Source organism: Aulonocara sp. 'chitande type north' Nkhata Bay, linkage group LG22, assembly GCF_057382095.1.
Source record: "Aulonocara sp. 'chitande type north' Nkhata Bay isolate Kocher_YH1m ecotype deep benthic linkage group LG22, A_spYH_male_GT1.1, whole genome shotgun sequence".
Lineage (NCBI taxonomy): Eukaryota > Metazoa > Chordata > Actinopteri > Cichliformes > Cichlidae > Aulonocara > Aulonocara sp. 'chitande type north' Nkhata Bay.
In genome coordinates this window covers 27,396,461-27,409,616 of record NC_141364.1, presented here as the reverse complement: position 1 = coordinate 27,409,616, position 13,156 = coordinate 27,396,461, and the positions used below count along the sequence as shown (strand labels likewise).

General features: G+C 41.3%; 1 protein-coding gene across 2 annotated transcripts; it reads left to right on the top strand.

The window, feature by feature from the left end:
* Positions 1-1,980: 1,980 nt before the first annotated feature.
* On the top strand, positions 1,981-12,827 carry rnmt (RNA (guanine-7-) methyltransferase). Of its 2 annotated transcripts, none has more exons than XM_086280642.1 (11): positions 1,981-2,045; positions 3,778-3,915; positions 5,857-5,986; positions 8,032-8,157; positions 9,852-9,967; positions 10,113-10,294; positions 10,825-10,989; positions 11,081-11,198; positions 11,730-11,828; positions 12,167-12,200; positions 12,372-12,827. In XM_086280642.1, the coding sequence occupies exons 2-11, from the start codon at positions 3,778-3,780 to the stop codon at positions 12,407-12,409; spliced, it is 1,146 nt and encodes a 381-aa protein (XP_086136768.1). In that variant the 5' UTR covers positions 1,981-2,045; the 3' UTR covers positions 12,410-12,827. The 2 variants fall into 2 exon arrangements, with proteins under 2 accessions (XP_086136768.1, XP_086136769.1); XM_086280643.1 differs by lacking the exon at positions 1,981-2,045 and adding an exon at positions 2,056-2,255.
* Positions 12,828-13,156: the final 329 nt, after the last annotated feature.

The following is a 13,156-nucleotide window of genomic DNA, read 5'->3' as shown; positions in this document are numbered from 1 at the left end:
CTTTCCTACAGCTCACAAATAGCCTGGATCTTCCTGGAATGGATGTCGTTTTTAGGAGCAGTGATTTGAACACTATCAGGGCTGCATCATCTTGATGCATACTCAATCATCCAGGTAAGTAAATCTCTCAAATTGATTCAGTTCATCTGGACGTAGCGTTTTGTGGGAGAAACGTTTCGTCAATCATCCAAGTGACTTCTTCAGCCTCAGCTGACTGCAGGTTTCCCCAATCCTATAAACATAAGTGCCAGGATTTATACATCGGGGAAACCAAACAACCTCTGGCAAAGCGGATGGCACAACACAGAAGAGCTACCTCGTCAGGCCAGGACTCTGCAGTCTATTTACACCTACAGGCCAGTGGACACTCTTTCAAGGATGAGGATGTACACATCCTGGACAGGGAGGAACGCTGGTTTGAGCGCAGAGTAAAGGAGGCCATTTACGTGAAAAGGGAAAGACCATCTCTGAATTGAGGAGGGGGTCTAAGGGTACATCTTTCGCCATCTTACAATGCTGTGATTGCAGCCATTCCCCAACTCTCTGTGAATGGTACTCGTGGCCGTTGATCAGTCGTCTTTGATCAGTGGTTGTTGATCAATGGTCATGAGAATTTGCATAATTATGATGAAGGTGACCTCCCAGCCCATTGTTCCTTCAGTGGGCTGGTTTCAGTCATTATGCAAATGTACTGTTTATAAGATTGGGGAAACCTGCAGTCAGCTGAGACTGAAGAAGTCACTTGGATGAGTGACGAAACGTTTCTCCCATAAAACGCTACGTCCAGATGAACAGAATCAACTTTTGGAGATATCAGGGCTGCAGCTTAAAGAGTAAAGCGTGTCACAAACTATATACATTTTTTTCTTATTAATTTAATGGAGCTTAACTACAGTCAGAGACTTCCGTGTCCAAATGATGGTGGCTTAACAGATGACTGGGTAAGTACAGATAAAGTGCTGGGGGAAACTGCTATGAAGGTGTTTGTAGTATCCTTTGGACAGAAGAAAGAGGGCAAGGAGAACTGGTGGAGGAATAAGGAAGTACAGGGAACTATTCAAAGGAAAAAAGTGGCATCATTAGGGAGATGAAAAAAGGAAATGGCAATGGCCTGTATTTGTATAGCGCTTTACTAGTCCTTAAGGACCCCAAAGTGCTTTACACATCCAGTCATCCATCCATTCACACACAGGTGATGGCAAGCTACATTGTAGCCACAGCCACCCTGGAGCGCACTGACAGAGGCGAGGCTGCCGGACACTGACGCCACCGGGCGGCAAATTGCTGAACATTTTCTTTGATTTTGAAAAAAACTTTCTGTTTGGCTTTACAGAAAACTGTACAGATCTACAAAAGTAGCCTGATAAGGCCTATATAATTGACCTGATTATTATTATGGCTAAGTTCTATATACATAAGTGTAGTGTGTGTGGCGCTTAAACAATCCAGCCCTTTAAACTGCTCTTTGCATAGATTTTAAGAAGTTACAAATTTTATTCATTTTTGTTTGACTTGTTTTTACTAAGCAGATTGCAACATTCTTGAGTATTACCAAAAATTGCAATTTACAAGAGTGTTGTACCAGCACATGCAAAGCAGACACTTTCCATGCGCGATGGTTTCTTTGTGCGCTCGTTGGATTTAAGTGAGAGGAAATTAATCGCACCGCGAAATGAAATTATTTTCGGATAAAAAATTTTTGCGCATTTATTAAGGCATAACTATAACTCCATACATTTTGTAGAGGTCATAGGAGAAGCTGTGACAGTTTGTCCTGAAACAACAACAGCGATCTCCACGCTTTGAGTTTAATCTCGAAATTTCGACTTTATTCTCAAAATGATCAATAATATTTTTGTCTTAATGTGACCCAAATACTCATTCACACATCAGGTATATGCATTCATGTAATGTTTAACAAACACTTTCAATTTAAAAAAAACAAAACAAAAAACAAAACCCACCGACTCTCTGGTGTGACGCAAATATGACGTGCACAAACCCGGAAGCGGCTGAAAGCGCACGCGTCTTTCTCGCGGAGCACAGTGAGTTATTTTTCTCTAAAACTTTGGTCGTTAATTCAAGTTAGTCTCGGTGTTATCCATTAGATTAGTATCGACTGGAATATCACATTCAGCCACTGTGCTAGCTGTTTCCGGTTCATCTCTGAACACACACCGACATCTGTTAGCTCTTAGCAGCCGCGGCTAACGGTCAGTTTACAGTCAGTAGCAGCTTCCGGTCACTGATGGAAGGTGAGAGTGAGCAGCTTTGGGTCGTATCCGATTTTAACCTGGTCACATCCAGATTTAACCCGTTTTATCCACGGAGTAAAAAGAGTCAAATAGCGCCTTAAAGTTTCAGAAGGAAACGCATCCTCGACCCCTTTAGTCTCATTGCTTCAGTAAACACTCGAGTCCTGTTTGTGACTCTGCAATATTAAATCCTGTGACGGCACACTGCACAAATACTCGTCTTTTTTTGCACAGAGGCCGGGGGGTGGAAGGAAGGAAAACCGCAAAGGAGGTTCATAGATGTAGTGAAGGAGGACATGCAGAGGGAGATTAAGGCAGATGAGCCGCTGTAGAGTCCCCTGGGGAGCAGCGAAAACAAGAAGGCGGCAGGCTTACTGCATCCTACAGTTTTCCAAACCAAATTAGTACAAAGGTGGAAGTAAGCACACACCACCAAAGAACATCACCCATCAGTTTAACTTAGGCCCAGGGTAGCATCAATATGTGACCCAGTGGCCATACAACAGTCTGCCCTGAAACAGTCCTGCATCCATCACTGTAAACTGCATTACAACATGGTGACAACCCAGTTTAACCTGCACTTACAGTTCTATGTAACCTTTGAAATTCCATCCATCCATCCATTCGCTTCCGCTTATCCTTTTCAGGGTCGCGGGGGGTGCTGGAGCCTATCCCAGCTGTCATAGGGCGAGAGGCGGGGTACACCCTGGACAGGTCGCCAGTCTGTCGCAGGGCCAACACACAGGGACAGACAACCATTCGCACTCACATTCATTCGCACATTCACACCTAGTGACAATTTGGATTTTCCAATTAACCTATCCCCACAAGCTGCATGTCTTTGGACGGTGGGAGGAAGCCGGAGTACCCGGAGGGAACCCACGCAAACACGGGGAGAACATGCAAACTCCACACAGAAAGACCCCGGCCTGGTGTTGGAATTGAACTCAGGACCTTCTTGCTGTGCGGCAACAGTGCTAACCACCGTGCCACCTTTGAAATTTTTGTTTTTAATTAGTTTGATTGACCCAACATGTAGGCTTTAAATTTCCAACTTCTGAAAGGTCACTGAGCAGTTTTATCATTAAAAAGGTTAAATCAAGTTCCAAATGATATCAGATTGTTAAGACAGATACCTCTATTTGGTGATCTGAAAATGCAATATTTTAGTCAATTGATGTTTTTTTTTTAAACAAAACTTAAAACTTTCTTTAACATATCTCTAATATTTATTATGTGTAGTTATTTATGAGAAATTTCATTATAGAAAACTCCGATACCAATCAGGACCATCAGACTGTAGCGCATAAGCAGTGATTAATACATTGTAGTTTTTGACATCATAATGTATTACTCTCCCTTTCGGATATAACGGGTTATTAAAAAAGGTAAATGGATCACGTTCGGCATTGTTCAGTCAAGCTGACATCACTAATTCTCAATAAACTCAACATAAAGCTTCATCAGCTCAAACTGATATTGTTTTTCTCTCTCCTCCTCTTCCTCCTCTTTTTTTTCTTAGATGGAGCTTCAGTCTCGTCAGACAGAAACGATGGAGGAGGCAACACAGACCAGAGGAGCTCAGCAAGAAGAGAACTCGGGGATGAAGAGGAAGCATGTTGAAGATGAAGAAGAGAAGATGTCACCTAGCAAGAAGCAGGTTGTCAAGTTCATTTTTTTTTATATTTCTTTAAAGCAGTTGTCTGAAGGCTCTTCATGTTGTGAGATGAAGTCTCGGTTTGATGTGAGAGGATCAGACAGCACTTTTAAAACTATTTGCTAAAAATATATATAGTTTAGAAGTTTAGGATAATTTGGAAAACATTTGTAAACTCAGCGAACAACCTAACATATTTAAAAACTCAAATGTCTTCAGTGTTTTACGGTCTGTACTTTACAATATAAAGCACCTTGAAGCAACTTTTGCTCTGATTTGGCGCATGAAAATAAAATTGGACTGAACTTGCTATGCTATTCTGTGAGACTGCCTGAGGGAAAACATGCATAATGTTAAGAGTATCAGTTAACCTTAGTGTGTGAAGAGGACTCTGTTAGATTGAATTGATTCAAACCACTACAGCGCAGTACCTTTAACACCTACAGCATGCTCTAATCGCTGTAATAAAATATTATTGTTAACAATATTCAGTGTTGGGGAGTAACGGAATACATGTACCGCCGTTACGTATTTAAAATACAAAATATGAGTAACTGTATTCCGTTACAGTTACCGTTTAAAAGGGTGGTATTCAGAATACAGTTACTTTGTTGAAATAAATGGATTACACTGCGGTACTTTCCTGTTTCATATTGTGGCGGGTCAGGACTGTTTGGGTTTTGTTTGACAGCTACGTTCTGTTGTTCCAGGCGGCAGCGTTACGGTTGCCATGGTTACAGGGCGACGCTCTCTCTCTCTCTGCGACTGTGTGTTTCCTGGGTGAGAGAGCGCCTTTTCGTTGTTGTGCTAAGCTAACAGGCAGAATGCTACAAGCATAGCTCTAAAGAATGTAGCATCATGGGCAGTGTAGTCCGTGTTGCAGAGAGAATGGACTGCCATACACATTATGGGTCTGTGAGCGCGAGGAGGGAGAAAAAGGCGAGTGGAAAGGTACGAGTTGTCATCGAGGAAAAACGGGAGCTGGAAGCATGTAAATATAATAATAACCACTGCAGCCAAGAAGAGTGCCTGACGAGCCCAGTTGTAAGTAAGCTATTAAGACTCGACTGTACACCGTGTTCGTGTTTTCCTCCGAAAACAATAAGTTCCGTTGGAGCAGTCTTTCAACGCCTCTCTCTGTCTCTCGCAAGAAAAGTTGACCCACACAACAAAGTAAAGCTAGTTTTCGGCTACGAGCCGACAGGGACCCCGCCGTATTAGTCAGAGGTCCCTTTACTACAGTTCGGAATCGCGGACCTTCAGTAATAGTAATAAATCACACAGCAATAGTACATTCATGTTGTTGTAAAAAGCACGATAATATATTAAGTAATCCAAAGTATTCAGAATACGTTACTGTCATTGAGTAACGTAACGGAATACGTTACAGAATACATTTTGGGGCATGTATTCTGTATTCTGTAACGGAATACATTTTAAAAGTAACCTTCCCAACACTGACAATATTGAATAAAGGACTGAGGCCTAGCAGGAAAGGCACAGAATGAGTCCACCCTCAGAGGCCATAAGACACAAAGTTTGTAACTTTCACTAAAGCTGTTTCTGTACTGTGATGATCTCTGAAACCTGACTGAAACTTTTAGTTAAACCATCCCTCTGCAGATGATCAGTTAGCTGTTTTACATCTACTCTTTCAAGAATGTTTGAGATAAAAGGTCAAGTGGCGGCTTTAAGTAACAGTTTAACTACTGCCAGCTTGAAGAGATGGGTTGATCATATTTAAGATTTATAATTTTTGGACTTCTTTGAGCAGTCTTGTAGGAACGAGGTTTGATTGACACGTTGTTGATTTGGAGGAAGTTATTATTCAGGTTAATTCGGAAAGATCAGGCAGACAAAAACAATCTAAATATTTATCAGCAGGTATTAAAGCTGCTGTGAGGCTGTCTTCCTTATTAGTGATCCCTATAATTGATCTCTCAGGTGCTTGATCACGGTGTGAAGGTGGCAAGTCACTACAACCAGCTGCAGGAAGTTGGCCGGGCAGCTCGTAGCAGAAGCCGAATCTTCTTCATGAGGAACTTCAACAACTGGCTGAAGAGTGTTCTAATTGGTAACTGGCTTCTGATCAACACACCACACTTCCTCAGTTTTAACATATCCATAGTGATCTGTAAGCAATTAACACCCATCCGGCAATCGCATGCATAATAACATGAGAGCGTAGTTTTGTTTTTGTTTATTTTTTGCTATAAGTTGTCTCTAGGGCCAAACATCAGATCCAACATTTAGAAAGCTGATTATCAGAACAAAATGACAATGCAGTGATATTTATCCAGCGAGTATAATACCAGTCACTAATACAGATTATTGGCCTTTTATGTTTCATTTGGCAGCCTGTTGTCGTCATGCTGATTAATGACCTTCATCCTTTAAAAAAAGTGTTTTATAAATGATCAGAAACTTTTAAAAAACAGATTTAATAGATTTAACTAAAATAAATGGTTAAACCTTGCAAAGGGGCTGGTGTAAACTTTTTACAGGAAGCCAGTTTATTGTTTTTATTTTCACATGGACCAGAGAACTCGTCCATTTTCTACAGTTTTATCGAACAGAGAAAGGGACTGATTATTTTATTTAAAAAGGTTTGCCTTTATGTTTCACCTGTGCCTTGTATGAACATAGAGGTGACTGTAGTTTAGGAGGTCATCTACTAATCATAAGGCTGTTGATTCCAAAACTGGCTGCTCCAGTTTGTGTGCCAAGATGTCCTTGGGCAAGATGCTGAACCATGACTTTCATGGGAGTGTGACGCTGTGTATGAATGTTAGATTAAATGCACTTACAAGCACTTTTTTCTATGTCTATGATTGGTGTGAATGGATGAGACATGTTATATGAAACACTTTGAGTGCTCGAGTAGAAAAAGACTATAAAAGGACGCTTTTCTATTTGCCATCCTGTAACACAAAGGACCGACGCAGACAGCATTGTAAGTTGAGTGATTGTTGTATCTTTAGTAGTCTTTTTTTGCTTTTGGTATGACTCTTCTATTACTCCCATTTTCAGTATTTCAGCCAATTCCTTCTGAGCAATTTGTCTTGTGTGTTCAAGTATCTGGTAGTGAATGCACCATCACACTAGAGTGTGCTACAAAACGGTGCTCTGTGAGACTGGTACAACCAGACAAAACGATGTTGCACTGCAGCACCATCCACTCTCCGGGCCTGTGCAAGATGGTCATCACAACGGAAGGAGGTGGAAATGATAGAATTTGATACCGCTGGTCCCAACTCATCTCTTTCCTTCACCAGGCTCACCAGAGAAGCAATTTCAGCCTATCTTTGAGCAGGTTGAGGTGATAAATCTTAGATTTAGGCACTGCTGACGTGCCTGGAGCAAATTCTCATGATAACCTTCTCCTTATCCTCGTGAATTAACTTACGAATCATGGATTCTGTCTTACTTAGCAGTTCCACCAGCCTGTCAGTCTGAAGGTCATAGATGCTGGCCAAACAAAACTTAATACCCAGTAATTAGTACAGTTCTTTTAGTGTGTGAGTCATGAACAAGGTGGTTAGTCAGGAAATTGCATTGTATAATCCTCCAGAATAATACAAAGGTTGACACTCAGAGCAGGGCATGCACTATTTGGACACCCCCCACCCCCCCCACACACTATTTGAACCTGCTGCTCCACCCCTCCATTGCAGCTGAGCCACAAACCACCCTCTCAGTAAAGGTGTAGCCTAGTTGTTGTTTTTTTTAAGGTAAATAATAAAAGTCATCCTTTGTGATGATAATAAATAATTATTACCTTCACCTCCTCTGAGTCTCTCCTCCATGGTGTGCTGGAGCTGGTCATTCTGGTTCTGCTCATGAACCAGATCTCTGAGTGATCCTCTTGAACTGAACTAGGACTACCATCACCAGCTACAGTCCAACACTGGGGGAAGAATAATTTTTATTCCGAGTCTACTGGACTGTATTTTAACCATTTTTATAAACTTTTTACTTTTTATTCTTTCACCATTTAATAATTATTTATATTTTTTTCTGATTTTACCTATTTTCTTTCTGCAGCACCTTGTGTGGAAGCAACTTTAAAAATAAAATATTTACATCCTCTTACAGTTTAGTGTCTTTTTCTATTGACAGGTGAGATCTTGGAGCAGGTAAGAGGGGCGGGATCTCAGCAGGTGTCTGTGTTGGACCTTGGTTGTGGAAAAGGAGGAGACCTACTGAAGTGGAGAAGAGGAGGAATCGATCACCTGGTCTGTGCAGGTATTGATTCATTGATTTTTATGGTTTATGAAACTTGACATCACATTTCTACAGACTCTTTTCATGCCTATACAGCTTTAAGGACTGTAAAGGACCAGCAGTGAAATCTTCCTCTACAGACGCACCTCATCCTGCTGTTTAACCTGAAACAGTCAATGTTAACTTTGTGTAAAATCAAACCTGCCTGCCAACCATCCATCCATCCATCCATCCATCTGTCCATCCATCCATCCATCCTCCCTCTTCTGTTTGACTGGGTCGTTCTTCACATGAGCACAGACGACAGTCAGGACCCTTTCCCCAATCTGAAGGCGTAGGGAAACAACACTCTCGCTCACAAAAACCCCCGGGGGACAGGAGCAAACTGAGGGCATACAAAAATACCCACCGCCTGCCTGCCTCTTTCTCTTACTGAGAAAGAGGCAGGTGCCGTCCCTCACTGACTGGGACAGAGTCCAGATTCTCTCCAGGACACTGGTTCCAGTTCCCAAACTGTGCAATGACGTGACCCCAACTATATCTAGTCAGTGTCCCTAAACCTCACACTCTAGCTCAGGCTCCTTCCAAACCAGAGAGGACAGGTTCCACATCTCTGTAGCCAGCTTTGATAGCTGGGTATCGGGCTATCAGGGCCCTCGCCCTTGACTGCCACCTGACACACAATATACCTGACCCCGACGGTATCTGCTACAGGTAGTGGGCCCAAGGCGTGGCCACCAGCTGCTCTTTGTCAAGCTCCCTACCAAGCCTGGCTTCAGGGTGAGGAGAAATAACCCTGGAGTAACCCAATCTTGCACAGGTTACTCAGGTGTCTTGCTCTTTTTTTTCTCATGGGGGTCCAATGAATTGCTTTCATCCAGGACCAGTTTGCCTTGGGAGAGACCTACCAGGGGACAAAGAAAAGGATAGCTGCTGGGACTACTGGGGCACACAAACCTCTCCATAGCAGTAAAGTGGTGGCATTGAATTGAAATGAATTATGTCAAACATCACAGAGATCAAATGAGAGCACCTGCCACAAAATCTCACCTATGTATGAGCTAATACTTGTGCTTCACTTTTGACTTAAGTAACTGGCACTCGGTCCTCTATAACTGGTCATCACGTCAATTCAGTTCAGTGTTATTTACATTGGATTAAAAAAAATGCGTTTTATATTTACTTAGAATTTTTTCTAAGTAAATATATTTCTACAGATGCCATTGACATGAAATGTCACATGAAATGGAGCAATCCACTCAATGATTCCAAGAAAGCTGTGTACCAGGTTTTAGATGTGTCCTTGATAAACACAGCTAGGCCTGATAATGAACTAATCATTTGATTCAGATGTGTTGACCCAGGTTGAGATCTTAAACCTGAAGGACACCAGCCCCTGAGGCCTGGAGATGGACACCCCTGCTGTATACTCTAAGCTTATGTACTGTTATTCAGTTCATAAGCACAAACGACAGTCAGAACCTTCTCATCCACCACCGAAAACATACTGGAAACAAACTGAGGGGATACAAAAATACCCACCCCTGCACCCAGCTGCAACCGTACCTCCTGGGGGCGGTGGATCGACTGGAGGGTGGCCCATATCATCTCTTGCCTCTATAACTGCCCCTCAGCTCAAAAGGCATTACAATTGAGATTAATTGTTGCATGTTGCTGGAGATTTTTGATGATTAAACATAGATGTTTATTTTCAGATATTGCAGGGGTTTCTGTGGAACAATGTCAGATTCGTTATGACGAGATGAAAAAAAAGAGTCACCGTAACGAGAAAATCTTCACTGCTGAATTCATCACAGCAGACTGTTCAAAGGTAGACCTGCAGCACACAAAAAATAAGTCGAGTATTCTGTGATAAAAGTGAATATATAAAATCAGAATTAAGAAGAAAATAAAAGTGAGGTTTTTCTCAGTCTGGATTGTTTGATTTGTTACTGACCTTTTATCTCTACCTACAGGAGTTGTTGTCAGAGAAACTGGATGATGCTGAGCTTATGTTCGACATCTGCAGCTGTCAGTTTGTGTATCATTACTCATTTGAGAGTGAGCAGAAGGCTAATATGATGCTGAGAAATGCCTGTGAGCGTCTTAAACCTGGAGGGTACTTCATCGGTACAACGCCAGATGCCTTTGAACTTGTGTAAGATAAACAATTAAGTGTAATGAAAGGCGCTTTTTTATGGTAAATTGTTTATAGTCACATCTGTCCACATGTCAGGTGGACAACCTTCTTCACCTAAGCCACATGATCCTATTAGGTGAAGCAGGTTGTCCACCTGGTGTTGGAGCTATGAAAACTCCAAGTATTAAGATAAGCTTAATACTTGGAGTTTTTATAGCCTTTTTCCATTAGTACCGTCTCTGTGTAGCTTGGCTCAACCGGACTTTGTCACTTTTCATTATAAACGAGTACCATGTAATGTGCGTGGGGTCATTACAGCAAGGATCTGAGGCTGGATCGCCTCAGATCGCCCTGAACCTCAGCCAAATAGGTACTAAAAAAGTACCTGGTGCCAGGTACGACCACCTAATGAAAAACCTTAAAACTGAGTCAAGCTGCGCTAAGCCGACCCTATTAGAGACATTTTGAAATGTTCAGATGTAAAGACTGAATCACTGAGTCAGTATCTGCTTCATCTTCACTCTTTTCCTTGCCCCCCCCCCCAACAGTAAACGTTTGGAGGCATCTGATTCGCTGTCATTTGGTAATGAGGTTTTCAAAGTGACCTTTCAGTCCAAAGGTTCCTACCCTCTGTTCGGATGTCAGTATCACTTTAACCTCGAGGAAGTCGTCAACGTTCCAGAGTTCCTCGTCTACTTTCCTCTCTTTGAACAGTAAGAGTACTCACAGTAACATCTGCTTGTGTACTCTGAATTTCCTATAAAAATATTTCATGATACTCTGTTTCCACTTCTTATGTCCCAGCATGGCGAAGCAGTACAATATGCAGCTGGTGCTGAAACAAAGATTTGCGGATTTCTTTGAGGAGAAGGTGAAGAAGGAGAATCATCGCAGCCTCATGATGAAGATGATGGCTCTGGAGGTAGAATATTAATTAAAACTGACATACTGACTATGATTTCTCAGTTCATTTTTCTTATTTTTACAATAATGATGTGACCAGAAGACAAACTAGATATGGACTTAACACAACATTTAAGCATGTTATTTTTGGACACAGATCCAAATGGTGACAAATTAAAGGAAAGGACCCACTTATCCTTTCAGTGAGGCATCTCACCTTCTCAAGCCTTAAGAATAGCTTCACTCCTCTGCACACAGTGGATGGACTGTTTTTTTTTCTTTTTTGTTTGCTGTGTTAAAAAAAAAGTTCACTGCTTTACTGTTTTGCTAGATGTGTGGCGATATTTTGCTCCAATAAATCCACACAAACATTAGTGTGGTCCTGTGTCTTGTGGATAAATAGAACAATTCATCTCATAGTAGTGTTTGATCAGAGGATAAAGAAAACACATCAGAACCAGCAGAATCTGTCACTGTAGCTCAGAGGTCCAGGTTTTGCTTTTAACCTGTCACTACTTACTATCTTTTTAAGAGTTTGTTTTGCTTTCAGCCATTTCCCAGTGAGGATGGTCTTCAAGCCTCAGACAGTGCAGAGGAATACTGTCATGCTAAAGAGCACTGTGACCGAGCCGACGTCAGAACTCCCCTGGTAAGCGTGCTCAGATGGTAAATGTTAAATGGACCGGTTTTTATAGCGCTTTTCTACTCGAGCACTCAAGTGCTTTATGCCACATGTCTCATTCACACATTCACACACATGCATTCAAGCACTTTTTAACATTAACACATGGATGCATCAGGAGCAGCTTCGGTTTCAGTATCTCGCCCAAGTGTATATATAGCATGCGATTGAAGAACCAACCTCTCCATTAGTAGATGAGCGACCACGTCTACCCCCACAGCTCAGTTTAAAAACAAACAAACCTAAAACAGTTTCAGGTGTTCGGCCCAGTTTTACAACATTTGTCTGTATTTCCATGTGTGCAGGGAACGCTGAGCAGATCTGAGTGGGAAGCTACCAGTAAGTCTGATCATCTCCATCAGCTGTTTACATGACACATTTAAACTGATGCTTGTAAAAACATTTCAGTATTGTTGTCTTTGATCTACTTTTAAAATATGTATTCATATGTGGGCCCATTGATCTACAAACTGTTGATCACTAAAACCCTCATCTGTCTTTGCTCTGCAGGTATCTACCTGGTGTTTGTGTTCCAGAAGATGTCCTGATGCTGCGCTCATCTGCTGCTGTTTGTCTCACTGTTCTTCAGCTCATATTTGTGTTTCTGTTGCTTTAAGTCATTTTTGATAAGAAATGATTGTTTTGTTTGTAAATTAAACAAAACTTCTGTCAAACTTTTTTGTGTATTGTTCTTCTGAATTATGGAAAAAAGCGTGTATTTTTCTGGATTACAGGATAGTTACAATAAACAGAATTTACAGCCATTTAATGCAAACAGATTATTATACTGTAGCTCTACTTATGTTGATGGGTAAATTGGTTATTTTTGATTTGTTAATCTTTTAGTTTGGCTTAAAATTTAATTTTTTTTTCATTGTCTAATGTAACTCTGAAATTTGTTCTGTTGCATTTCCAAAGTGCAAAATGTAACTGGCAGATTAAACCCCGTTTCCCTCCCCTTTGTGATTCCTCTGGTATTCATTGAACCTCTGTTAAGTTTATGACAGGCACAGATTTGAGTATTGTGGATGAAACAAACTGTTAAGGATCAGTTTATTCTCACCTAAAAACCTGGACCTGAACCTATAACATATGAACGAAAGTACTGGGCCATTTACAGCTACACTTATTCATAAAGCACTTTATAACAGCCACAGCGACACAGTACTGCACACTGAAGCTGAATAATAAAAATGCATAACATACAAATAGCCAGTTAAAAAGGTAAGATAACTAAGAGAAAAACGGAGTCTTGCTGGGGTAGAAAGCCGAAGAATAAAAGTGGGTTGTAAGAC

What these genes read in the sequence shown, in the direction of transcription:
- rnmt (XM_086280642.1), top strand. Translation starts at nt 3,778, where the DNA reads ATGGAGCTTCAGTCTCGTCAGACAGAAACGATGGAGGAGGCAACACAG. An exon ending in CGATCACCTGGTCTGTGCAG is followed by an intron (nt 8,158 to 9,851) that starts GTATTGATTCAT and finishes GTTTATTTTCAG; the next exon opens with ATATTGCAGGGGTTTCTGTG. An exon ending in ATCTGAGTGGGAAGCTACCA is followed by an intron (nt 12,201 to 12,371) that starts GTAAGTCTGATC and finishes TTTGCTCTGCAG; the next exon opens with GTATCTACCTGGTGTTTGTG.